Source organism: Salvelinus sp. IW2-2015, linkage group LG4p (genome assembly GCF_002910315.2).
Source record: "Salvelinus sp. IW2-2015 linkage group LG4p, ASM291031v2, whole genome shotgun sequence".
NCBI classification, from domain to species: domain Eukaryota; kingdom Metazoa; phylum Chordata; class Actinopteri; order Salmoniformes; family Salmonidae; genus Salvelinus; species Salvelinus sp. IW2-2015.
In genome coordinates this window covers 18,533,094-18,559,256 of record NC_036841.1, presented here as the reverse complement: position 1 = coordinate 18,559,256, position 26,163 = coordinate 18,533,094, and the positions used below count along the sequence as shown (strand labels likewise).

The 26,163-nt window shown below is 42.2% G+C and overlaps 1 protein-coding gene across 2 annotated transcripts in view; it reads left to right on the top strand.

Annotated features, from left to right (window-relative positions):
* Positions 1 to 26,163, top strand: part of col4a3 (collagen, type IV, alpha 3) — a 115,875-nt gene that overhangs the window by 54,335 nt on the left and 35,377 nt on the right. For both annotated transcript variants that reach the window (XR_011475334.1, XM_023982752.2), the window contains exons 8-28: positions 768 to 794; positions 878 to 952; positions 1,534 to 1,596; positions 1,776 to 1,811; positions 2,117 to 2,164; positions 2,323 to 2,397; positions 2,734 to 2,778; positions 3,021 to 3,083; positions 3,260 to 3,304; positions 4,696 to 4,749; positions 5,165 to 5,206; positions 5,680 to 5,761; positions 6,157 to 6,192; positions 12,408 to 12,572; positions 13,132 to 13,224; positions 17,608 to 17,703; positions 22,286 to 22,356; positions 22,505 to 22,690; positions 22,971 to 23,139; positions 23,332 to 23,424; positions 25,308 to 25,412. Coding sequence is in view for 1 of the 2 variants with exons in the window: in XM_023982752.2 (XP_023838520.1) it covers positions 768 to 794; positions 878 to 952; positions 1,534 to 1,596; positions 1,776 to 1,811; positions 2,117 to 2,164; positions 2,323 to 2,397; positions 2,734 to 2,778; positions 3,021 to 3,083; positions 3,260 to 3,304; positions 4,696 to 4,749; positions 5,165 to 5,206; positions 5,680 to 5,761; positions 6,157 to 6,192; positions 12,408 to 12,572; positions 13,132 to 13,224; positions 17,608 to 17,703; positions 22,286 to 22,356; positions 22,505 to 22,690; positions 22,971 to 23,139; positions 23,332 to 23,424; positions 25,308 to 25,412 (1,669 nt within the window). In the remaining variant the exon portion in view is untranslated. The remainder of the gene's footprint in view (positions 1 to 767; positions 795 to 877; positions 953 to 1,533; positions 1,597 to 1,775; positions 1,812 to 2,116; positions 2,165 to 2,322; positions 2,398 to 2,733; positions 2,779 to 3,020; positions 3,084 to 3,259; positions 3,305 to 4,695; positions 4,750 to 5,164; positions 5,207 to 5,679; positions 5,762 to 6,156; positions 6,193 to 12,407; positions 12,573 to 13,131; positions 13,225 to 17,607; positions 17,704 to 22,285; positions 22,357 to 22,504; positions 22,691 to 22,970; positions 23,140 to 23,331; positions 23,425 to 25,307; positions 25,413 to 26,163) is intronic.

Sequence of the window (26,163 nt, the reverse complement as noted above, 5' to 3'; positions counted from 1 at the left end):
TGTTTCTGACCGTTTGAGCAGACACATGCACATTTGTGGCCTGCTTGAGTCATTTTGCAGGGCTCTGGCAGTGCTCCTTCTGCTCTTTCTTGCCAAAGGCGGAGGTAGTGGTCCTGCTGCTGGGTTGTTGCCCTCCTACGGCCTCCTCCACGTCTCCTGATGTACTGGCCTGTCTCCTGGTAGCACCTCCATGCTCTGGACACTACGCTGACAGACACAGCAAACCTTCTTGCCACAGCTCGCATTGATGTGCCATCCAGGATGAGCTGCACTACCTGAGCCACTTGTGTGGTTGTAGACTCCGTCTCATGCTACCACTAGAGTGAAAGCACCGCCAGCATTCAAAAGTGACCAAACATCAGCCAGGAAGCATAGCGAACTGAGAAAGTGTGTCTGTGGTCACCACCTGCAGAACCACTCCTTTATTGGGGGTGTCTTGCTAATTGCCTATAATTTCCACCTGTTGTCTATTCCATTTACACAACAGCATGTGAAATTTATTGTCAATCAGTGTTGCTTCCTAAGTGGACAGTTTGATTTCACAGAAGTGTGATTGACTTGGAGTTACATTGTGTTGTTTAAGTGTTCCCTTTATTTTTTTGAGCAGTGTATACATATATATATATGTAGCTGTCCATCACCTTTGCTGCCTGTTATCACCCTTCCAGGTTTTGCCCCCACAGTGGTAGATACAATTGTGTCAGGTCTTGTTTAGCTTTTACAGTAAACTTGTGATGTGCAGCTCACACTTGTCTTTTTTATTGAAGGGTGTCCATGGATTGCCAGGATTTAAGGTACATCCAAATATACATACTGACCCTCTCAACGATTTGTGTGTTTTGTTGTGGACCCTAAGATTAAAGTATTGTCCTTACAGGGAGACTCCTACTACTTCCCACCCGCTGCTGAGGTTGATGGACATATTGGACCACAAGGGAGAGATGGTGGCAAGGTAAGGAGACCTCCCACCCTGCCTACACCTGGGTTGTGTTCACTGCGCACCAAACGGAAGAAAGCTGACTAGCACAGGGAGGGATTACCTGGACTAAATCAAATTTTTTGTGTGTATACGTTTTGCGTACCGTATTGATCACAACCCATTACTCACATGTCTCTGAGTTTATGTGTCTATTCCAATAGGAAAAGGATGGACTTGCCTAGTACCTCTCATTACTATGGCCAGGAGTTTCTTTCCTGACCACAGCCCCTATAGTTTTAACTTGGACCAAGAGTTTTCACATGGTCAGGGAAAACTCCTGGGGCCCTATATTACAGTTATACTTTCATGTGTATCGTGGCATGTGAGGTTGAGTAGTTAGTGCCACAGACCCCGTTACATGTGTATGGCCGAGGCTACTAGAGAAAGCATGGGTTGGAATCCGACCCACTGCACTTTTGACTCATAATCTCTCCTACCTTTACTGTCTCCTCAATAACCTTGTCCTATCTCATAAAATAAATACAAAATCACCCAAAAATATTACAGAAAAAATAATTGAATGTGCAATCGACTGACTGGCCACTGTTTTTTAGGGTCAGCGAGGGTTACCTGGACTGCCGGGTCTTCCTGGGCTGGAGGGACCGAGCGGGACTCCAGTCAGTTGACACCTAAATGAAGTTCAATACCTGTCCTCTCTTTACTTATTAACCTCTGTTTATTTTGAAATGCTTTTACTCTCACGTTTTTCTGAATGTCCTCATTCATGATTCCATGTGCTCTTCCTGTTACTATAAATCACTGACTTTAAATTCTTTTTTATTATTCATTTTTCCAGGGATTACCTGGGTTAACGGGTGTACAAGGAGAGAAGGTCAGTCTCATAGTAAATAAATGTTTCCACTTGTGTGTGTGTGTGTGTGTGTGTGTGTGTGTGTGGTGTGTGTGTGTGTGTGTGTGTGTGTGTGTGTGTGTGTGTGTGTGTGTGTGTCTGTGTTTGTGTGTATGTTTGTGCATGCGTTTCTTCCTGGATGTTTTGGAGCCGTCCATGGCGTTGACCGTTCACATTACTGCACTAACAATATAGTAACAATGTGATATTGAGTGGTGTCCCTCTTCAGTTCCTGACATTTAGAGGGGTGTGTTGCACTATTTCTAACAGCTGTATTTCTGTTTCAGGGTCAGGAAGGTCCAAGCCCTGTAATTCCAGGCCCAAGAGGTCAAGAGGTATTACCTACCTGTGTGATATCGATCTTTTCCACTTTCACGTACAGTACACCTCTCTCTTGCATATTATCCTGGCTCAGTATAGTTTGTTCCGGATGCATGCTGAGTGTATCTAATGTACAGTATATTGTGACAAAATGTAAATGTTTTGATCTCAGGGTGACCAAGGCCCTCCCGGGAGACCTGGACAGAAGGGCATAAAGCTGTATGCAGAGGGTCCCAAGGAACTGAAGGTTTGCCACACTTAACATACTCGGTTTCTCTCACAGCAATTTTTACTAATCCACACTGACACAATTCATGATCATCACATTTACATTTGAGTCATTTAGCAGAAGCTCTTATCCAGAGTGACTTACAGGAGCAATTAGGGTCAAGTGCCTTGCTCAAAGGCACATCAACAGATTTTACACCTAGTCAGCTCAGGGATTTGAACCAGCAACCTTTCGGTTACTGGCAAACATAATTACCAATCACCATCACCCGTATCGGCTTCATCATCATTATTAGCCGTATACATCATATTGTCTCACAAGTAGAACAGTGTTCTGACTTTCTTCTCGTTGCAGGGGGAGCCAGGTGAAACAGGAGAGAAGGGGTGTACAGGCCAGCATGTGAGTTATAACCTATGGGGGATCATTAAAGTGAATTAAATTAAACTGATTGATTTTAATGTAATAATTGACATGATCTTTGAGCCAGTACAAAAGTTGCCAGTTCAAATCCAATTGCATGTATACTACTACTTGTGGGCTGTGCTCTGTCTGTCTGTCTGTCCGTCTGTCCGTCCTTTCTTTTCTGTTTGTCTGCTTGCCTGTCTGTCGGTATTATATATATTTTTGTTCCTTTCTTTTAGGGTTTCCCTGGGCGTCKTGGATATAAAGGGGACAAAGGCGACGAAGGAGAACCTGGGGCTCTGGTAGCACAATGACTCCAGTCACTTCATATCATATTTGAAATACTGTAGAGTTTTACAGTGGTATTATGGATGTTATCATTCTCACATGTGGATGTGTCCTACTCACAATAGCAGGGCCCACAGACACACACTCATACTGACAAACACCTGTGTCTAACAGAGGTTCTGTTTTTCAGGGGAAACCTGGGAAAGATGGGAACCCTGGGACCTATGGAATTCAGGTAAAACAAATATCCAGACAACTCTCATAACGTGTACAGTGGGGCAAAAAAGTATTTAGTCAGCCACCAATTGTGCAAGTTCTCCCACTTAAAAAGATGAGAGAGGCCTGTAATTTTCATCATAGGTACACTTCAACTATGACAGACAAAATTAGAAAGGAAAATCCAGAAAATCACATTGTAGGATTTTTTATGAATTTATTTGCAAATTATGGTGGAAAATAAGTATTTATATATTTACTTTTACTACATTCCTAAATAAAATGATGTACTTTTTACTCCATACATTTTCCCTGACACCCAAAAGTACTTTTACATTTTGAATGCTTAGCAGGACAGGAAAATGGCCTAATTCACACACTTATCAACAGAACATGACTGGTCACCCCTACAGCCTCTGATTTGCCGGACTCACTAAGCACATGCTTTGTTTGTCAATTATATCTTAGTGTTGGAGCGTGCCCCTGGCTATCCGTCAATAAATAAAAAAACAAGGATTTGCTTAATATAAGAAATGTACAATTATTTATACTTTTACATTTACTGTTGATACTCAACAATATTTAAAAGCAAATACTTTTATACTTTTACTCAAGCGGTATTTTACTGGGTGACTTTCACTTTTACTTGAGTCATTTTCTATTAGGTATCTTTACTTTTACTCAAGTATGACAATTTGGTACTTTTTCGACCACTGCTTCTGTCAAGATTAGATTTTAGAATTGCATTTTTCAAAGCTCAAAGGCAGTAGTGATACGGATAGTTTTGATTCGGAAGAGTTTTAGAAAGGTGAAAGGCACTACAACAGAGAAAGGGAAAGTAGAGGGAATGGGGAATACCTAGTCAGTTGTACAACTGAATGCATTCAACTGGAATGTGTCTTCCGCATTTAACCCAACCCCTCTGAATCAGAAATGTCCGAAATGTCAACCCTTCAAACCAAGGGTTACTAACTTTGTGAACAGTTTTCATTATTTTAAATTGACTGCAGCGCACAGGTATGTGGTCAGTTTTGAGAAGTGTCAAATAAATACATGTACTTACTTACTTACATATTGCAGCCTCTATTCCTGGATATTTCTGAAATCAATGGCTCAAAATCAGTTAGATTGATCTGATCCTGGATTACAAAATAGGCGATCACAGAATCCGGATCATTATTATCCAAATGAAAAGTTTTGGAAAACTGGGCCCAGGTCTCGACTGCCTTATCCATGTAATCTCATTCATTGTGAACAAAAAGGCAAAACTGATCCTAAATCAGCACTCCTACCCTGTGTACATGAATCCTCAAATCTCTCTTGCATAAGATATTTTATCACAAAACCTGGATAATTAAAGGTTGAATAGACTTAAATAAAATATCTCTCTCTCTCTCTTTCTCCTGTCAGGGTGAGAAAGGTGATGTGGGCTACCAGGGACCTCCTGGAACAGAAGGTTCAATGGTATGTTCTACTGCCTTCAATCGGCTATTGTATCGGTCAGTCAGTCAGCCAGTCATACGGGCCTGAATCCTCACTTAAGATCTGTGCGATTATTTTCTGTATGAGTATCGTGCATGGTTAGAGTCAGAGTTTCGGGCACGGATCTCAAGTCAGTATTCCGACCTCAATAATAGACCACGGTTGGGGCCAATTTCATTTCAGGAAGTACACTGAAATTCAAATTCCACTTCTTTTTAAATGCTTTTCAATTAGGAACATTTAGAATTGGAATTTGGTTTACTTCGTGAATTACCTGGAATTTAAATGGAATTGACCCCAACCCTGCCCTACACTCATGTTGAGTATTGCATTCACTTTACTGTCTTTGTAATGTATATACGTGTGGGTCACCCTCTCTGTGGCTGTGTGTATTCAGGGTGACAAAGGTGACCGCGGACCCACAGGTCCTCCAGGGGATGTGAGTGACAATATATTGTTATCATGTTCATATTAGTATCATATCAATAGTTGACAATAGTCAATAGTGACTTCAATTAGTTAACTTAGTTAACATACACATCTTGTGCAAATCTGAAAATACACTCTATTCTATATGGAAACATTCAATCTCCAATTCTAAAATCTCAATGTACATTTGTTTGTTTGTTTGTTTTGCTTCTTATGCACTTTGATATTATTTTCTGTAATGAAAAGCGCTATACAAGTTAAATAAATTGTTGTTGTTGTTATTATTCCCCATATAGTGCGCTGCTTTTTACAAGAGCCTTAGCACTTTTCACCACAGATGCAACAGCTCTGGACAAAATAAGTGCACTAAGGGGAATGGGGTGTCACTTGAAAGTCAACCTACTATACTGTGTATCAATCTGCAATGCTGGTCCCTTGGACTTTGGCTAGTTTTAACCGCTGCTTGTCGTCCTTCACCTACAGTTGATTCAGATCAATGGGAGAGTCAAAGGCTTGCAGGGTTTTCCTGGGCCCCTCGGACCCCCTGGCTATACTGGTAATCAAGGTATACAAGCACACTGACAACTAATTACCAATTCTCTATATAGCGCACTGCTTTAGACCAGAGTCCTGGACCAGAGTTCTCTCTCTCTCCTCTCTCTCTCTCCTCTCTCTCTCTCTCTCTCTCTCCTCTCTCTCTCTCTCTCTCTCTCTCTCTTCTCTCCTCTCTCTCTCTTCTCTCTCTCTCTCTCTCTCTCTCTCTCTCTCTCTCTCTCTCTCTCTCTCTCTCTCTCTCTCTCTTCTCTTCTCTTCTCTCTCTCTCTCTCTCTCTTCTCTCTCTCTCTCTCTTCTCTCTCTCTCTCGGGAGGTCTAGTAGTAAGCCGATTTAATTCCACTGTCAATTCCAGTGTTATGTTTCTTTCAGTTGTCAGTAGCTGTACCGTCTCTGTTCTACTCTAGGTGTGATTGGTTTTCCTGGAATGAAGGGGGAACCAGGTAAATCCATTTTTATTTGTTTCCCATCCATTAATTTGCTGTTTATCAATGTTACTCTTAGAACTATTGGCCAATTGCAACCAACGGGCAGAACACTCAGCTGTATGTTAGTGCTGGATTTCTTAAAACGCTATTAATGGCAGATTACATGCACCTGTGTTAAGACAAACTTGCTTGCAACCAAAAACCCACAAGAATAAACTAGCAGATCAGTTGGTCCAAAGACTGTCTGTTATATTGAAAAGATAGTCAAGTGACCGCTCTAACAATGGAAATACATGTCCTCAAAGGTGGAAGGCGGGAGGAGGCAAGATCAGGTGGGACCATTCTAGCCAATGAGAGATCAGATACACATGTGAACAACAGGCCATAGAGATGGATATAGGACTCATCTTTGTGTCTTTGCCATTATAGCGTCTGTGATAGGATGGCCAGCGCCATTGAGGCTATCTCCATTTTAAAGTCAAACACGTTTTTTTTGCTCCTAACTCATAGAAATCCCCACCCAGTTGACTACTTTATAATGTCCATGTTAAAACGGATCATATATCTATCTCTGACAACAGGCACAACTCCAATATAAAGTTGATTTATTTCAAATGCGTCGACTTAAATCAGTGCATTCGTAACAACCTAACCATTACAAAACTTCTATTCGATCAAATAAAACTCATGTCGCAAATTAAAACTTGTTAAGGCTAGGGTCCTTTTTTCTCAATTTCCACCTGACTGATGTGCCCAAAGTAAACTGCCTGTTGCTCAGGCCCTGAAGCCAGGATATGCATTTAATTGGTACCAGTGGAAAGAAGACACTTTGAGGTTTGTAGAAATGTTAAAATAATGTAGGAAACTATAACACAATAGATAAGGTTGGAGAAAATCCAAAGAATAACCAACCTGAATTTTTTGGGGGGAGAGCCCATGCTCTTCCAATGGAATGTGTAGGGAAATAATAACAAATACCTCCCAGTATGCAATTCCTATGGCTTCCACTGGCTGTCAGGGACACAGACTTGGAAATTTGTGTATGTGCGAGCGACGAAGAAGACACGCACCTGCTAATATCGTTTTCCTGTTGAACATACTTCTTTCTGTATGAAATATTATAGGTTAATTACGTTTTAGGGTATCTGAGGATTAAATAGAAACGTATTTGGACATGTTGAAACAAAGTTTAGGGGTAGATTTTCGGATTCCTATCTTGGCCCGTTGAACAAGTGGATTACTCAAATCGATGGTGCCAACTAAACTGACTTTTTGGGACATAAAGAAGGATTTTATCTAACAAAACGACACTACATGTTATAGCTGGGACCCTTTGGATGACAAATCAGAGGAAGATTTTCAAAAAGTAAGTGAATTTTTCATCGCTATTTGCGAATTTATGAAAGCTGTGCCGGTGGAAAAATATTTTGATGTGGGGCTCCGTACTCAAACAATCTCACGCCATGCTGTTGCTATAAAGCCTACTTTAAATCGGACAGTGCAATTAGATTAACAAGAATTTAAGCTTTCAACCGATATAGGACACTTGTATGTACATAAATGTTAAATATCCATCATTTTTATGATTATTTAATTGAATTGCGCGCCTTCCAGTGTCACCGGAAATTGTCCCGCTAGCGGGACGCCTAGCCCAAAGATTAACAATAAAACATTTTGTTGATCAAATTCAACACTCTCATTAGCCTCCATACAAAATTCCTCACTTCGAGTAAAGCCTCTCGCTGAAAAGCCCCCAATGAATATCGACCTACCAGGAACATTGAAATTGCAAAGCTGATAATTAATCTAAAGTACTTTAAAGAATATAGGATTATATTTCATACAAACATCTGATACCGACGCATCGAGGCAAAGGTAAGAATCTCTGGATTAACTAGCAAATGTTAACAAAATTTAGTAATTAATAAATTGGCAACATTTCTGTGAACTGTCTTGTGCACGTTTTAAATTGACACAATACCTGTTAGCAAAGGTGTTGGCTAAAGATGACATGTAGGAGCTTGCAGGGATTTGTAGTCTTGCATGATGTCTAATGTGATGCTAATTGGCATGTTTTAATCAAAGAGTAAATAGAGCTGAATATATTGATAAAAGTAATCTTGTCTGGGAGAGATTGACATGGTTATTATTTTATGGGTATTATGACATGTCCACTGTGAGGCTCGATAGAGAACACGTTGTCTTTTATTTTATTTTATTTTTTATTTAACCTTTATTTAACCAGGTAGGCTAGTTGAGAACAAGTTCTCATTTGCAACTGCGACCTGGTCAAGATAAAGCATAGCAATTTGACACATACAACAACACAGAGTTACACATGGAATAAAGAAAACATACAGTCAATAATACAGTAGAAAAATAAGTCTATATACAATGTGAGCAAATGAGGTGAGATAAGGGAGGTAAAGGCAAAATAATACAATATAGCAAGTAAAACACTGGAATGGTAGATTTGCGGTGGAAGAATGTGCAAAGTAGAAATAGAAATAATGGGGTGCAAAGGAGCAAAATAAATAAACAAATACAGTAGGGGAAGGGGTAGTTGTTTGGGCTAAAATATAGATGGGCTATGTACAGGTGCAGTAATCTGTGAGCTGCTCTGACAGCTGGTGCTTAAAGCTAGTGAGGGAGATAAGTGTTTCCAGCATCAGAGATTTTTGCAGTTCGTTCCAGTCATTGGCAGCAGAGAACTGGAAGGAAAGACGACCAAAGGAGGAATTGGCTTTGGGGGTGACCAATGAGATATACCTGCTGGAGCGTGTGCTACGAGTGGGTGCTACTATAGTGACCAGTGAGCTGAGATAACGCGGGGCTTTACCTAGCAGAGACTTGTAGATAACCTGTAGCCAGTGGGTTTGGCGACGAGAATGAAGCGAGGGCCAACCAACAAGAGCGTACAGGTCCCAATGGTGGGTAGTGTATGGGGCTTTGGTGACAAAACGGATGGCACTGTGATAGACTGCATCCAGTTTGTTGAGTAGAGTGTTGGAGGCTATTTTATAGATGACATCACYGAAGTCGAGGATCGGTAGGATGGTCAGTTTTACGAGGGTATGTTTGGCAGCATGAGTAAAGGATGCTTTGTTGTGATATAGTAAGCCGATTCTAGATTTAATTTTGGATTGGAGATGCTTAATGTGAGTCTGGAAGGAGAGTTTACAGTCTAACCAGACACCTAGGTATTTGTAGTTGTCCACGTATTCTAAGTCAGAGCCGTCCAGAGTAGTGATGCTGGACGGGCGAGCAGGTGCGGGCAGTGATCGTAAGCAATAGCATGCATTTAGTTTTACTTGCGTTTAAGAGCAGTTGGAGGCCACGGAAGGAGAGTTGTATGGCATTGAAGCTCGTCTGGACGTTAGTTAACACAGTGTCCAAAGAGGGGCCAGAAGTATACAGAATGGTGTCGTCTGTGTAGAGGTGTATCAGAGAATCACCAGCAGCAAGAGCAACATCATTGATGTATACAGAGAAGAGAGTCGCCCCGAGGGTTGAACCCTGTGGCACCCCCATAGAGACTGCCAGAGGTCCGGACAACAGGCCCTCCGATTTGACACATTGAACTCTATCAGAGAAGTAGTTGGTAAACCAGGTGAGGCAATCATTTGAGAAACCAAGGCTGTCGAGTCTGCCAATAAGAATGTGGTGATTGACAGAGTTGAAAGCCTTGGCCAGGTCGATAAATACGGCTGCGCAGTAATGTCTCTTATCGATGGCGGTTATGATGTCGTTTAGGACCTTGAGCGTGGCTGAGGTGCACCCATGACCAGCTCTGAAACCAGATTGCATAGTGGAGAAGGTACGGTGGGATTCGAAATGGTCGGTAATCTGTTTGTTAACTTGGCTTTTGAAGACCTTAGAAAGACAGGGTAGGATAGATATAGGTCTGTAGCAGTTTGGGTCTAGAGTGTCACCCCGTTTGAAGAGGGGGATGACCGCGGCAGCTTTCCAATCTTTGGGAATCTCAAACGATACGAAAGAGAGGTTGAACAGGCTAGTAATAGGGGTTGCAACAATTTCGGCAGATAATTTTAGAAAGAGAGGGTCCAACCTTTGGCGGGTTGCTGTGGAGGGTGCCGGGCAGTTGACCGAGGTAGGGGTAGCCAGGTGGAAAGCATGGCCAGCTGTAGAGAAATGCTTATTGAAATTCTCAAATATAGTGGTTTTATCGGTGGTGACAATGTTTCCTAGCCTCAGAGCAGTGGGCAGCTGGGAGGAGGTGCTCTTATTCTCCATGGACTTTACAGTGTTCGAGAACTTTTTTGAGTTAGTACTACAGGATGCAAATTTCTGTTTGAAAAAGCTAACCTTAGCTTTCCTAACTGCCTGTGTATATTTGTTCCTAACTTCCCTGAAAAGTTGCATATCACGGGGGCTATTCGATGCTAATGCAGAACGCCACAGGATGTTTTTGTGCTGGTCAAGGGAAGACAGGTCTGGAGGGAACCAAGGACTATATCTATTCCTAGTTCTACATCCTCTACTGACGGGATGAGGTCAAYGTCATTCCAGGATACCCCGGCCAGGTCGATTAGAAAGGCCTGCTCGCAGAAGTGTTTTAGGGAGCGTTTGACAGTGATGAGGGGTGGTCGATTGGTCGCAGACCCATTACGGATGCAGGCGATGAGGCAGTGTTCACTGAGATCCTGATTGAAAACAGCAGAGGTTAGTTAGGATAACATCTATGAGGGTGCCCGTGTTTACGGATTTGGACTGGAACTCAGAGACAATGTTGTTACGGCTCAGGTATTGGGTACACTGGGTGTTTTCTATCTACTCCAGGAGTTTGGGGAGGATGGATATAGGCCATCCCCAAAAGTGGATGGATATAGGCCAAAAGTCTTTAGGGATGGAGGCAGACTCCAAGGATAGGTTGAGGAGATGAGAGGGAGGAGATGACAGGTGCAGCTATTTTATGGAAGAAGGGCTCTCTGCCATTGGCTCCAGGAGGCTTCTTCAAATCGATTAGACAAATTGTAATTATTGGATTTCATAACTTGGAAAATAACTTGACTTAAAAATAACACATTTGTCACATTCCTGACCTTATTTCCTTTGTTTAGTCTTTGTTTAGTTGGTCAGGACGTGAGCTGGGTGGGTATATTCTATGTTTTGTGTCTCATTGGTTTAGGTGTGTCTGATTGGCCTGATATGGTTCTCAATCAGAGGCAGGTGTTTGTTTGTCTCTGATTGGGAACCATATTTAGGTAGGCTGTGTTCACTGTTTGTTTGTGGGTGATTGTTCCTGTTCATTGCGTTCTTTGTTTTCACTAGGTTCACATGTTCAGGTCTGTAGCGTCGTTGGTTTCATTCTGTTTATTGTTTTGTTCGTGTTTATAAGTGTTCCAATAAATATGGAACCGTACCACGCTGCGATCTGGTCCTCCTCTCTTCCACCTAACGACGAGCGTTACAACATTTTAACAAATCACTAACAAAATTTGTTAAAATTCACACTTAATCCAGCATAAACGAATGTATAGAATTTATTATACAAGAGATAAAATTCACAAATTCTTCAGCACAACGGCAGATTCATGTTTTAAGTATTACATTTACAATGACTCAATAGTTCATGCCTTCTGGGAATGTTATCAAACCCAAAAGTTATGGGCGGGAAAGTTGGCTGTCAGAAGTATTACAATGTGAATGTCCTAAAAAAAAAAATACAATTGGAAATGTAAAAGTAATCAGTCACCAACATGAGTTTTCCATTCATATAACCTGTACGATATATTGCCACAGTTTAATTGCTGTCGTAAACGAAAAATGACTTCATTTCAATTGTACTGAATGATTGTCAAATGGTTAAATCACCCCTTAGTCTGCTTGATTACGAGGTTTTATTTCTACCGAAGATAAAACCCTGTAGAGAGCTTTAATATTTTGGGGAGAAAGTAGGACTAAGTTATCACCGACCTCACATGTAGCTCTGCTTTTAGGGAGCAGGACATTTTGGAAGCCATTAAGATCATCTGTGCGGATGATCTAAGCGCACATTAAAAGTTTAACTAGAGACCACCGGGATAAAACAGTGGCCAACAGTGGTTGCCCTTTGCCATAAATTTGTCATGAACAGTGACAAACAGTGGCATATACACACACGCATCGTTACACATTGTTACGCATCGCCCTACATGGTGACGTGGTCCCTTGTACACCTTGCGAACACATACACACACACCAAGCTGACCATTGTATTGTGTTTTCAGGGTTGTTTTTCCCTGGGGCCCCTGGGAATCCTGGGCCCCCTGGTTTAGCTGGGGATAAAGGGGAGAGGGGGGAACCCGCCCCCTACATAATTGGCCCCCCTGGACCCACTGGGCCCCCTGGAAAAGATGGCCCCATAGGCGACCGTGGTCCCCCTGGATTTCCAGGTACCTGCTCAACTCAACTGGCCACTTTAGGTCATCCTCAAAAGTCTGACAATGGTTATTACAAAGCTACCACAATTACTACAGCATTAACTCAGAAACAATCTGAAGGAGCAGTTAGCTATCTTTTAATATTATGCTGCTATACTCTATAATCCCACATTCGCAGCAAGGCAAAGTGTAAGGCTGGATCTAGGTTTAGTAACTTGTGACCACAATCGTATTCTACTGTAATGTAATTCAAGTCCCTGCATAGCCTCTATCTAACAAAGGTTAGCAGGGTTAGAGTTAGCTAGCTAGCCTGTGACTACAGGCTCCCATCTCAGAGAGGGTGAAGTATTCATTTCTCCATATTTGTAGTTTTAGATATGAGAGTGGATAAAACATTTGTCAATGACAGGATTGGTTGACAATGGTGAAGTATTAACCTCAGAACAACAACTTACTTTCAGCAAATTCAACGAAAATTCCATTGGCGTTTAACGTTAAGGTCATTGCAATATGATGTTGCTACAATATTCATTCAACGTGTTTTTGCCCGGTGGGTTTGCTCTTTGCACAGATCTGTTGAGAGGCAACCCTGGACCACCCGGTCCTAAAGGCATCAAAGGCATCCCAGGACAACCAGGAAATAGTGGCGGGTTCGGAGAAACAGGTATTTTCTGTGACAAATACGTTATTCTGTAAAGGGCATTGCAGGACTAAGAATATGGAATTCAAGGTGCAGTTTGCAACTGTCATGTCCAGTAAAAGTTAAGAGTTGGGTCTTTTTGACAAATGTAACAGTTCATTTTTTGCATAGCTTCATGGAAGGTATGTTTTATAGGCTTGGTTACTGTAAAGTGATGTGTTTGTTTGTATTGACATTTTGCTCTTTAGGGTTTTATGAATAAAATGTAATTTTGACTTGATTGAAGAAGGAAGTAAAGGGGGGGGGGGCAGATCAGGGTGCCTTGTGAGAATTTGTCGCAAGTGGGTGACCCGCCTCTACCATCCGTTCTATTGGCCACTGTTCAATCACTGGAGAATAAACTGGATGAGCTCTGTTCGAGACTATCCTACCAACGGACATTAAAAACTGTAATATCTTATGTTTCACCGAGTCGTGGCTGAACAACGACACTGATAATTTACAGTTGCCTGGCTTTTCCGTGCATCGGCAGGACAGAACAGCAATGTGTGGTAAGATGAGGGGTGGGGCTGTGTGTCTACATTTTTTGCAGCCATCTATTTACCACCACAAACCGCTACTGGCACTAAGACCGTACTCAAAGAGCTGTATAAGGCCATAAGCGAACAAGAAAATGTTTATCCAGAAGTGGCGGTCCTAGTGGCAGTGGACTTTAATGCAGGCAAACTTAAATCTGTTTTTCCTCATTTCTACCAGCATGTCACATGTGCAATCACAGGAAAAAAACTCTAGACCACCTTTACTCCACACACAGAGACATGTACAAAGCCCTCCCTCGCCCTCCATTTGCCAAATCTGACCATAATTATATCCTCCTGATTCCTGCTTACCAGCAAAAACTAAAGCAGGAAGTACCGGTGCCTGGCTCAATACGGAAGTGGTCAGATGACCCGGATGCTACGCTACAGGACTGTTTTGCTAGCACAGACTTGAATATGTTCCAGGATTCATCCATTGGCATTGAGGAGTATACCACCTCAGTCCCCGGCTTCATCAATAAATGCATCGACGACGTCATCCCCACAGTGACCGTACGTACATATCCCAACCAGAAGGCAACATCCGCACTGAGCTAAAGGCTAGAGCTGCCGCTTTCAAGGAGCAGGACACTAATAAGAAATCCAGTTATGCCCTCAGAGGAGCCATCAAACAGGCAAAGCTTCAATACAGGACTGAATGCGAACTATTACGGACTACAAACGGAAAACCACCCGCGTGCTGCCCACCAGCCTACCAGATGAGCCAAATACCTTTTATGCTCGCTTTGAGGCATGCAACACTGAAGCATGCATGAGAGCACTAGCTGTTCCGGGCGACTGTGTGATCACGCTCTCTGTAACCAATGTGAGTAAGACCTTTTAACAGGTCATCATTCACAGGGCCGCAGGGCAAGACAGATTACCAGGATGTGTACTCAGAGCATGCGCGGACCAACTGGCAAGTGTCTTCACTGACATTTTCAACCTCTCCCTGATCGAGTCTGTAATACCTACATGTTTCAAGCAGACCAGCACAGTCCCTCTGCCCAAGAAAGCTAAGGTAACATGCCTAAATTACTACCGCCTGTAGCACTCAGGTCGGTAGCAATGAAGTGCTTTGAAAGGCTGGAAACACCTATGTGAGAATGCTGTTGATTGACTACAGCTCAGTGTTCAACACCATAGTGCTCACAAAGCTCATCACTAAGCTAAGGACCCTGGTACTTAACACCTCTCTCTGAAACTGGATCCTGGACTTCCTGACAGGATGCCCCAAGGTGGTAAGGGTAGGCAACAACACATATATGCCATGCTGATCCTCAACTAGGGGGCCCCTCAGGGACACGTGCTTAGTCACCTCCTGTACTCCCTGTTCACCCACGACTGCGTGGCCAAGCACGACTCCGACACCATCATTACGTTTGCTGACGACACAACGGTGGTGGGCCTGACCACCGACAATGATGAGACCGCCTATAGGGAGAAGGTCAGAGACCTGGCAGTGTGGTGCCAGGACAACAAACTTTCCGTTAACGTGAGAAAGACAAAGGAGATGATCATGGACTACAGGAAAAGGAGAGCCAAACACGCCCCCATTCACATCGACGGAGCTGTAGTGGAGCAGGTCGAGAGTTTCAAGTTCCTTGGTGTCCACATAACCAACAAACTATCAAGGTCCAAACACACCAAGAAAGTCTTGGAGAGGGCACGACAACGCCTTTTCCCCCTCAGATTGTCAAAAGGTTCTACAGCTGCACCATCGAGAGCATCCTGGCCTGTTGCATCACCGCCTTGTAAGGCAATTCCTCGGCATCCGACCGTAAGGCGCTACAGAGGGTAGTGCGTATGGCCCAGTACATCACTGGGGCCAAGCTTCCTGCCATCCAGAACCTATATACTAGGCGGTGTAAGAGGAAGGGCCAAAAAATGCTCAAAGACTTCAGTCAACCAAGTCATAGACTGTTCTCTCTGCTACCGCACGGCAAGCAGTACCGGACGCCAAGTCTAGGTCCAAAAGTTCCTTTACAGTTTCTATCCACAAGCCATAAGACTGCTGAACAAATAAACAAATGGCCACCCAGACTATTTGCATTTAACCCCCCCCCCCCCCCTTTGTTTTTACGCTGCGGCTACTCGCTTTTTATTATCTACTCACTTTACCCCTACCTACATGTACAAATTACCTCGACTTACCTGTACCCCCGCACATTGACTCGGCACCGGTACCCCCTGTCTATAGCCTCATTATTGTTATTTTATTTTGTTTCTTTAAAACAAAAAAACATTTATTTTGTATATATATTCTTAACTCTATTTTCTAAAAACTGCATTGTTGGATAAGGTCTTTTTAAATTGTATTGGTCACATACACAAGGTTAGCAGATGTTAATGCGAGTGTAGCGAAATGCTTGTGCTTCTAGTTCCAACAGTGCAGTAATATCTAACAAATAATCGAACAATTCCCAACAACTACCTAATACACACAAATCTAACAAGTAATCTAACATTTCCCCAACAACTACCTAATACACACAAATCTAAAGGGGTGAATGAGAATATGTACATGTAAGTATATGGATGAGCAATGGCCGAGCGGCATAGGCAAGGTGCAATAGATGGTATAAAATACAGTATATACATGTGATATGAGTAATGTAAGATATGTAAACATTATTAAAGTGGTATTATTTAGAGTGGCATTGTTTAAAGTGACTAGTGTGATCCATTTATTAAAGTGTCCAGTGATCAGGTCTCAATGTGGGCAGCAGCCTCTCTAAATTAGTGATTGCTGTTTAGCAGTCTGATGGCCTTGAGATCGAAGCTGTTTTTCAGTCTCTCGGTCCCAGCTTTGATGCACATGTACTGACCTCGCCTTCTGGATTATAGCGGTGTGAACATGTAGTGGCTCGAGTGGTTGTAGTCCTTGATGATCTTTTTGGCCGTCCTGTGACATCGGGTGCTGTAGCTGTCATGGGGTACAGGTAGTTTGCCCCTGGTGATGCATTGTGCAAACCGCACCACCCTATGGAGAGCCTTGCGGTTGAAGGCGGTGCAGTTGCCGTACCAGGCGGTGATACAGCCCAACAGGATACTCTCGATTGTGCATCTGTAAAAGTTTTTCTGGGTTTTGGGTGACAAGCCAAATTTCTTCAGCCTCCTGTGGTTGAAGAGGCGCTGTTGCGCCTTCTTCACCACACTGTCTGTGTGGGTGGACCATTTCAGTTTGTCTGTGATGTGTACGCCCAGGAACTTAAAACTTTCCACCTTCTCCCTGGTGACCCTTCGATGTGGATAGGGGGTTGCTCCCTCTGCTGTTTCCTGAAGTCCACTATCATCTCCTTTGTTTTGTTGACATTGAGTGAGAGGTTGTTTTCCCTGACACCTCACTCCCAGAACCCTCACCTCCTCCCTGTAGGCTGTCTCGTCGTTGTTGGTAATCAAGCCCACTATTGTTGTGCCGTCTGCAAACTTGATGATTGAGTTGGAGGCGTGCATGGCCACGCAGTCGTGGGTGAACAGGGAGTACAGGAGAGGGCTGAGCACACACCTTTGTGAGGCCCCAGTGTTGAGGGTCAGTGAAGTCGAGATGTTGTTTCCTACCTTCACCACCTGGGGGGGGGGCGGCCCGTCAAAGTCCAGGACCCAGTTGCACAGGGAGGGGTTGATACCCAGGGCCTCCAGCTTGAGTAAGCATTTCAGAGTAAGGTCTACTACACCTGTTGTATTCGGCTCATGTGACAAATACAATTTGATTTGATTTGAGTACATTAAGTTGTCACTGGGGCAATGAGAGCTCAAATTACTTTGTTGCTTCACTGGCAAGAACCACTGAACAACCACTTCCTCCCTGTCATTTTGTCTCTCTTAGGTGAGAAGGGTGATGTCTGTCGACTCTGCATGCCCACTAATATGAGGCCTGGACCACCAGGACCTGCCGGAGAGCCTGGTAGGCCTGGAGAGACAGGTAACACCAATACATGGACATAACAACAGCTCTTTTATGCCGTGTCATGTCATACAATGACTAGGCCCAGAAGTTTTGTCTGACCAGGTCATATATCACTATGGCCCTGAGTTTTTCCATGTTAGGTCACATGTTCAGGAAAAAGGCAATATTTCCAGTTGTCGACCTATTATGCTTAGTAGGAGATCAGCCAATCTGGAAAAACTGCTTGACAAAACAATTTTCTCGTTGAAGGCTGTCATCCATGCTAGATCAAACAATGTTGGGGTGATACACAAAGTTTAATTTAGATTTAAGGCTTCCAATCTGGTGAAAATTGATATAATGGAAATAGTAATAGTTTTAGGTCAAATATCTTGCAATTCTTAACAAAAATGGAGTGCATTAGCAAACAAAAACAGACTATGGAATGGATGCATTAGTAGTTACTTTTTATACATTTATTATGCTTTAAGTCATGCAAATGTACAGAAAATATGAACATTCAAATGTGTTCAGCTACAGTTGTGGTCTGTAGCCCACTAAGGACCCTCTCAGATGATTGACCCGCTCAGAAAACTGCGGGGGAGACCCTATTGAACCAGAAAAACTTTACCTCGTAAGAATCTGAGTTTCTGGGCCAGAGATATTGAAGCTGTATATCCATTTCTAAGGGATAAAATATACAAGCAGCCACAGATTCTGACCAAATGTAATGAGTACATCAATACAAACTGACTCTTTCATCATTTAGACATATTTAGACTGTGGATTATAGTTACTTTTGGCATAATTATTACGCATTAAGGCTTAAGCCATGCATATACACAGGAAAAGCATGTGCATCATTTCCTTAGACAGTGTAATTCCCTCTAACTACTCTGAAAGACACTTGTGAACAATAAGCACTTTACCTTGTGAGGATTGTACATTCTGAGGCGAATGTATACTTAAATATACACACTTGGGAAATGGCAATTTCCATCATAACAGTTTATTGGATATATGCTGATCTTAATGACATACGAATACACAGACTTTCTAAAGCATTGGATGCCATTTCTGCTCCAATGGCCTGTCAAGGGGAATTTAGCCACTTTTTGAAGTTCGTCAGGATAAAAACACTTCATCCAAGAGAAATCTGCGGTATTCCATGACATGTATGTCACGACTTCAACCGAGGCAGGCTCTCCTTCCCGTTCGGGTGGCGCTCGGCGGTCGTCGTCACCGGCCTATTAGCTGCCACTGACTCTTTTTCCTCCCCCTCCTTATGTGTTTATTTGTATCACCTGTGTTCAGTTAAGTTGTTAATTAGTGTGGCTTTATTAGTCAGCCAGCCCGTAGGCTTCTTTGTGCGGGATTGTTCGTCTGTAGCTGTGGATTTCGGGAGTGGTTTATTGTATTGTATACTGGGTTTGTCTCCCGTATTAGTAGACAGGTGTTTATGACACCCAGTAAGTCCGTGTTGGACATTTTGGTTTGCCGGTTGGGAATTAAAAATCCCCGTATTGAAGCTCTGCTGTTCCTGCGTCTGATTTCACACCCCCCGACACCCAGGTCGTTACAATGTAAGATAACAAATGTTTTAATGTCATGTTCAATGAGTCCATAAATACTACAAAATAGGCCGAATGACAAAAGCTGGATGTTTTAAGTATTCTGGAGGATTCTGTGGAACAAAACACACTTTACTTACTGACAATGTGATATACATTATACGGCTACTGTCAAATTAGACAGATATTTAAAAAAAGTGTTGTAAGGGATTTCACAATTTTTCACTGGATGTCAACAAATATCAACATTTCACAGAATTGTAATTATTGTAATACTTACAGAATCAAATGCCTGTGTTACGATCTGAATATCAGTTTGACGGAGGTTGTGTGGCTATGCGGAAGATTCACTCTGACGTTCATCGAGGTATGATAGTGACTATGACCAAAGTCATGGGATGGATAATATCTCCCATTGCATTTCATATTGTGAAATTATTGTAATCAAGCTTTTTGTGAGCAATAGTACAGACTATATTCCGTAGTTACAGTGTCAATACTGTACTCAGTTCTTTTGGAAATGTGCTACAAAGTCGAATACTTTTCTCGTTCTTATTTTTCATGGGGTAGCATTACTAGCAGGCACACAATAAAATATAAACATGAGATTTAAAATAAAATAAAAAACACTGATATATTCAATGAAAATTATAAACATGTATCACTGTATCCAAATGTTTATGGTTTCTATTATATGCACACGCGATTCATTAGATATGATATTAAAATGCTAATGGCTGGCCCTGCATAACACATTTGTCTTGGATGAAGTGTTTTTATCCTGACAAACTTGAGAGGGCGGCTAAATTCCCATAGAATAGTACCACACAGGACATGTCATCAAATGCTTGAGAAATGATGTGTATTTATTTGTGTATCACAAGGGAGGGATAATCAACGAGGGGCTATGCGTTCTATGGAAAATAATGCAACATGTGGAGGGTGTGTACCACGACACGCTAGCGGAGTGGCAATAACCCTCCAGAGTTTCATTGTTTTCCAGAGAACGCATACAGTCCCGAGTGGATTTTCCCGCTTATACTACAGCTATAATTGAACACATTTGACGCTGGAATCATCAGCAAATCTTCAATAAACTGTCATGATGGATGTTGCCATTTTCCAAGTATGGACTGCATTTTTAAGTATACATTCAGATGTTAGTCATATGGACGTGAATATAAGTACGGACAAAATCTATCATTACCTCCACATTGTCAACTTTGTCTGCATTAGTCCAATATCGCTGCCTTAGTTCCAGTATAGTATCTCTCCAATATTTCTGCCTCAGAATGTCCGATCCTCATGTAGCACATGGTCTTAAAGTGCTTATTGTTCAGAAGTGTCTTTCTGGGTAGCTAGAGTGGATTTAAACTGTTTGAGAAAAGTTTTTTTGTTTGCTAAAGCCCAAGTTTGACCAAAAATGATGGAACATACGCTTTTCTTGTGTATATGCATGGCTTAAAGCATAATAATTATGCCAAAACTATGTTTATTCAATAGTCTATGTATGTATAAATGATTCAGTTGGTAATAGTAAATAGTCAGTTTGATATGCTCAGTAAATTTGGTCAGAATCTGTGACTATCCTATTTGCCTGCTTATACATGTACCCCTTCGAAATGGCATTAAAGTTCCAATATCTCTGGCCCAGAAAGTCAGATTCTAATGAGGTAAAGTTTTCCTTGTTCGGTGGGGTCTCTCACAGTTTTCTGAGAGCATCTATCATCATCTGAGAATGGTCCTTAGTGGCACTACAGACTACAACTGTAGCTGAACACATCTGCATTTTCATATTTTCTGTATATTTGCATGTCTGAAAGCTTAATAACTGTATGAAAAGTAACTATTAATGCGTCCCTTTGTCGTGGAAATTTCCTGTATTACTCAATAAAGAGAGAGAGCCAACCACACACAAGTCAGAGTTAAATTATATATTCCATCTTTAATATATATATACAAGCTTCACCAAAGCCCTTTAATGACTCTCAGATCAATTCAGTGTCTATAAATGAATTCTCTGAGAGTCCTTACGAAACAATTCTTAGTTTAATTTATAGCCAAGATACACCCCTCTCAACTTACAAAGAATCCTTTACCCGAAAGAGGAGTATCCTATCGCTAGACAGCATCAGCTATAAATCATCGTTCAGTTTGATCTCCCAAGACAAGGTTTAAATCTCATGCTTGATACTTCACTGTCTACCAAAACATTATCTCATCCAATGGCATATATCAATTGTCATTTCTAGATACTCCCAAACCTGGACAAACTCAAAATCAGACAGTGAGCCCCTTAGGTCAAATACTAGGTCAAGATAAGGGCAACCTCAGAGGGGACATACAATGGTTCCAAACACGGCCAAACTCCTTCCCCCTATGAGAAAAGTAGGGAGTGACTGGCGTACAGACATTGTATGAGATAACTAACTGGTTCCCCAATTAATAACTCCATCCCATGGTTTAGGAATAGTTACAAACAACGTTCCCATAAGAAACCAACGTTCCACTCTGTCCTCCTCCCCTTCTGATATTCTACTTAGTACCACATGGTTTAACAGATACATTGACTTATGAAGACAAGCCTGACCTCTCCCCTCTCTGGCCCCAAGTTACCAATCCCTAGCTCAGAAGATTCTAATGACAAGTATCTCACAAGCATATGATGAAAATAACATCTTATCTATCTATGTTACTTAGCTAAATCTGATTCTGCCACGACACCTTCCATAGTCTTCAGTGTTTATGTTTGATAATCCATTTCAGGATGTTTGACCTTTGACCTAATGCCAAATCTATTACTATTTCATTATGTACATTTTCACCAGATTTGACCGTTGACCACTTGAAAATGGCATTAAAAATTAAAAATTCACATGACATCCGGCCTAACTTTGTGCCTAACTTTGTGTATCACCCCATCATTTTTTGACCTAGCATGGATGACAGCTCAAGCACTTTTTACAGGTTTGCTTCTCTACTATAGGTTAGTATGTGTAGAATACACTATAGCTGCCCCTGTATTTACAGCATTTGTGTTTCACCAGGTCGAGATGGTGATCCTGGATCCAAAGGATTTAGAGGAGTCAAAGGTCTTGGAGGTCCACCAGGTCCACAGGTGACTTGACCTGGACAGACAGACATTATGGAATCAACTCCAGATTCAGATACAAATTCTTTACATAGGCCTTTTTGTTAAGGCGTTTTTACATTGTATGTGGGAGATTTTATTCTAATGATTTTTTCCTTTGTCTTTGTATCTGTAGGGTCCCTATGGTTTACCAGGTGTGCCAGGTTCTCCAGGACCCAAGGGGGACAAAAGTCCCATGTCCCCAGGAGACAGGGGGCCTGTTGGCGCACCTGGGGCTCCAGGAGTTCCTGGGAGCGATGGGACTGACGGGGTCCCCGGATACCCAGGACTGAAAGGCCAGCCTGGGCTAAAGGGCAACCCTGTGAGTGTGACCCACGCCACCTCCACCATTACACACTGTACAATCAATGCCAATGACTGGTCATTGTAACAGTAATATCTGATTAAGGATCAGAACCATTGTATAAGTGAACAGCGTTAGCATGCTGGACTGCGATTTGGGACCTGACCACAAGGTCTTAACAGGCTAGCCTGTAACTAGTGCCTGTGTTTTCTCATGGCCAGGCCATGTGGTTTGGAAAAACTTGGGGCCCTACCCATGATGTACCCAGACTTAACTGTTTGGTGTCTGTTTGCTGTAGGGACCTCCGGGGCCCAAGGGTGATCGGAGCGATGCCGGCTCTCAGGGTATACGTGGACGGACAGGCCAGATGGGGACTCAGGGCCCCCCAGGTGTGGGGCCCCCAGGGGGCCCTGGACAGAAGGGCAACCTGGGGGTGCAAGGCCTGCGAGGGAGACCTGGAGATCCAGGTACAGTAAGATCATTATTTTTTCAAGAGAGACCTGGCATCCCAGCAATTTGACCTATGTCACAGAATGTGTGAGTGTGTCTCACTCTTGTCTAATTCGTGTCTCACTTGACCTGTTTTACAGAATGTGTAAATGTGTCATACTCTTCTCTCACTCGTCTCACTGTTGTCTCGCACTCATCTCCTCCTGCAGGAGAGAAAGGCTCAGCGGGTGAGACGATAACAACCACAGGAGACCCAGGACTGAAGGGAGAGAAGGGTCATCAAGGCAACCCAGGACCTTCAGGTGAGGGCTTTAGCCATGAGCTCTGGGGGAGATTCTTGACATGAAGACAATATCATGCATACACTAACAGCCCAGCAGTAGTATCACGGCATTAGCAGAGAATTGATAGGATCATCGGCTGGTCATGGTGTTATTCTTTGTTTTTGTTGCATACATTTTTATCCACAGCAAATGACTTAACCCTTGTGTTGTCTTAAGGGTAAAAAATGACCTGCCACTATGTTTAACAGCAGAGAAAACCCCCTAAATGACTTGAAATTTGATGACTTTTCCTAGAGTGACCCCAACATTAGAAAAAGTGAAACATTGCCTTTGTTCATATTTCCATGAAAGCTGTACACCACCAGGGTACAAAGATGGTCTTAGGGTCATTTTTGACCCAGCAGTTATAAAAATCATTTACACACCACAAAAACCACAAAGACACACACAATGCGAAATTGAGATTATGTGTGCTACTGATTGAACTCAGCCAGCAGCTCCTGAAGAGGAATATCACCATGGTTGACACAGTTAGAAAGAACAACCCTGAGCTCCCCCCTGCACTCCTCACAACAAGTGGGAGAGAGGCCTTCTCATCAAAGTTTGCCTTCACCCCCACCACCAATCTAGTTTCTTACATCCCAAAGAGGAACAAGAATGTGGTCCTCCTGAGCACACTGCACAAAACGGCTGAGATCAGTGATCGTGAGGACAGGAAGCCAGCCATCATCCTGGACTACAACCACAACAAAGGAGGCGTGGACAACCTGGACAATGTGATTGGAACATACAGCTGCAGGAGGATGACTGCCTGCTGGCCCCTGTTCATCTTCCATAACATCATTGATGTGTCCTCATACAATGCCTTCAGGATATAGAACAAGATCAACCCTACCTGGATGTCTGATAAGCGGAACAAGAGGAGGCTGTTCCTGGAGAAGCTGGGAAAGGCACATGTAACCCCACACATTCAAAGAAGGGAGGGCCTCCCCCACACAGCAGCCTTTGCAGCGCTTGTGAAAGTTGTTCATGGGGCTGAATCTTGTTCTTGTCCACTGGGGTCTGCAGCTGATGCAGGCAAGAGGAGGAGATGCCAATTCTGCCCCCCAAAGAAGGACTGTAAAACAAATACTATGTGCTGCACATGTGAGAAATACATCTGCAAAGTCCATGCAACCACACTTGCATACTGTCCTACATTTGCTAATTAGAGTTGATTGATTTATGTTCTTCACGTTCTATTATCTTATTTTATTCTTATTTATTGTTGTTGTTTAAACACCTTGTGGGTGGGGGTGATGGTTAAAAAAATGTGAGAAGACTAGTATTTTGTAGTTGAATTCCTCATTGTACAGTATATAAGAATATATCACTATGTTGCCAAAAAAGTTCAAGACTGTTATTGTTTCCCTTCAATAAAATGCATTCAAAACTACTTTCCGCACATTTCTGCTACTTTCTTAGGCTATACAAGAGCTATCTCTCGCTAAAAAATGTACGTTTACATCTATGCAGTACCTTTAGCAAATATAATAATAATAATAAACCTCTACTTTAGGAAAGAAAACAATTATAACAGGTGTGTTGTAGTAAAAACGAGTGGTGTCCACTGATTAAATGTAGTCTTTCTGCATTGTGAAGAGGGAAAACCCAGATATTCAGAAAGTTTGTGATGAATGACAGGTTGTTTCTACATGCAAAATAGATTTGGCGTTAATTTGGGGTTTAGTGAATAGATTTGGGGTTTAGTGAAGGACAAGGGGAGTATACAGAATGCTATGACTACACGAGGGTTAACTATCAACATGTGGTCCATGTGGGAATCCAACATTCATCCATGGGGTTGCCAGCACCAGTTTCTAACCCAGTGAACTATTTTATAATTGCCTATATGTTTTMAGGGAATCCTGGTATAAATGGCTATCCTGGCTTCCCTGGCAACTTCGGCGCCAAGGGGGATAGAGGTCTGTCTGTCCGGGGCCCTCCTGGCAACACTGGGCCTAAAGGTGAGAATGACTTCGCTACCCAAGAACCCTAGCTCTGTTGTACCCTGGTAAGATCCTAGGTGGGCAACATAGTGTGCAGAGTTTTGTTCCAGCCAAGCACTAACAGCACACCTAATTCAGGTAATCATGATAATTTGAAGACAGCCATTACRTGAATCACAGGAGTTAGAGATGGGCTGGAACAAAAGCCTGCATACATTACACATCCTGTATTACAGTTTTACTCCATTGTATACAAGTGTTTTTTGGAACTGTGGTCAAACATACATATAGTAGAACAACAATGATTTTTAAATGGTTTTATTTAACCTTTATTTTGACAGGGAAGACATATTGAGCCCTAGGTCTCTTTTCCAAATGCACCCTGTATAATACAATATAAAATACACAATAATACTACATAATGACAAAACAAAAACAGGTTTTAAATCATAAAAAATACAAATATAACATTTACATACACTACCGTTCTAAAGTTTATGGTCACTTAGAAATGTCCTTGTTTTTGAAAGAAAAGCATTAAAAATATATATTATATTAAAATAACATCAAATTGATCAGAAATACAGTGTAGATATTAATGTTGTAAATGACTATTGTAGCTGAAAACTGCCGATTTTTTTTTTTTATGGAATATCTACATAGGCATACAGAGGCCCATGATCAGCAACCATCACTTCTGTGTTCCAATGGCACGTTGTGTTAGCTAATCCAAGTTTATCATTTTAAAAGGCAAATTGATCATTAGAAA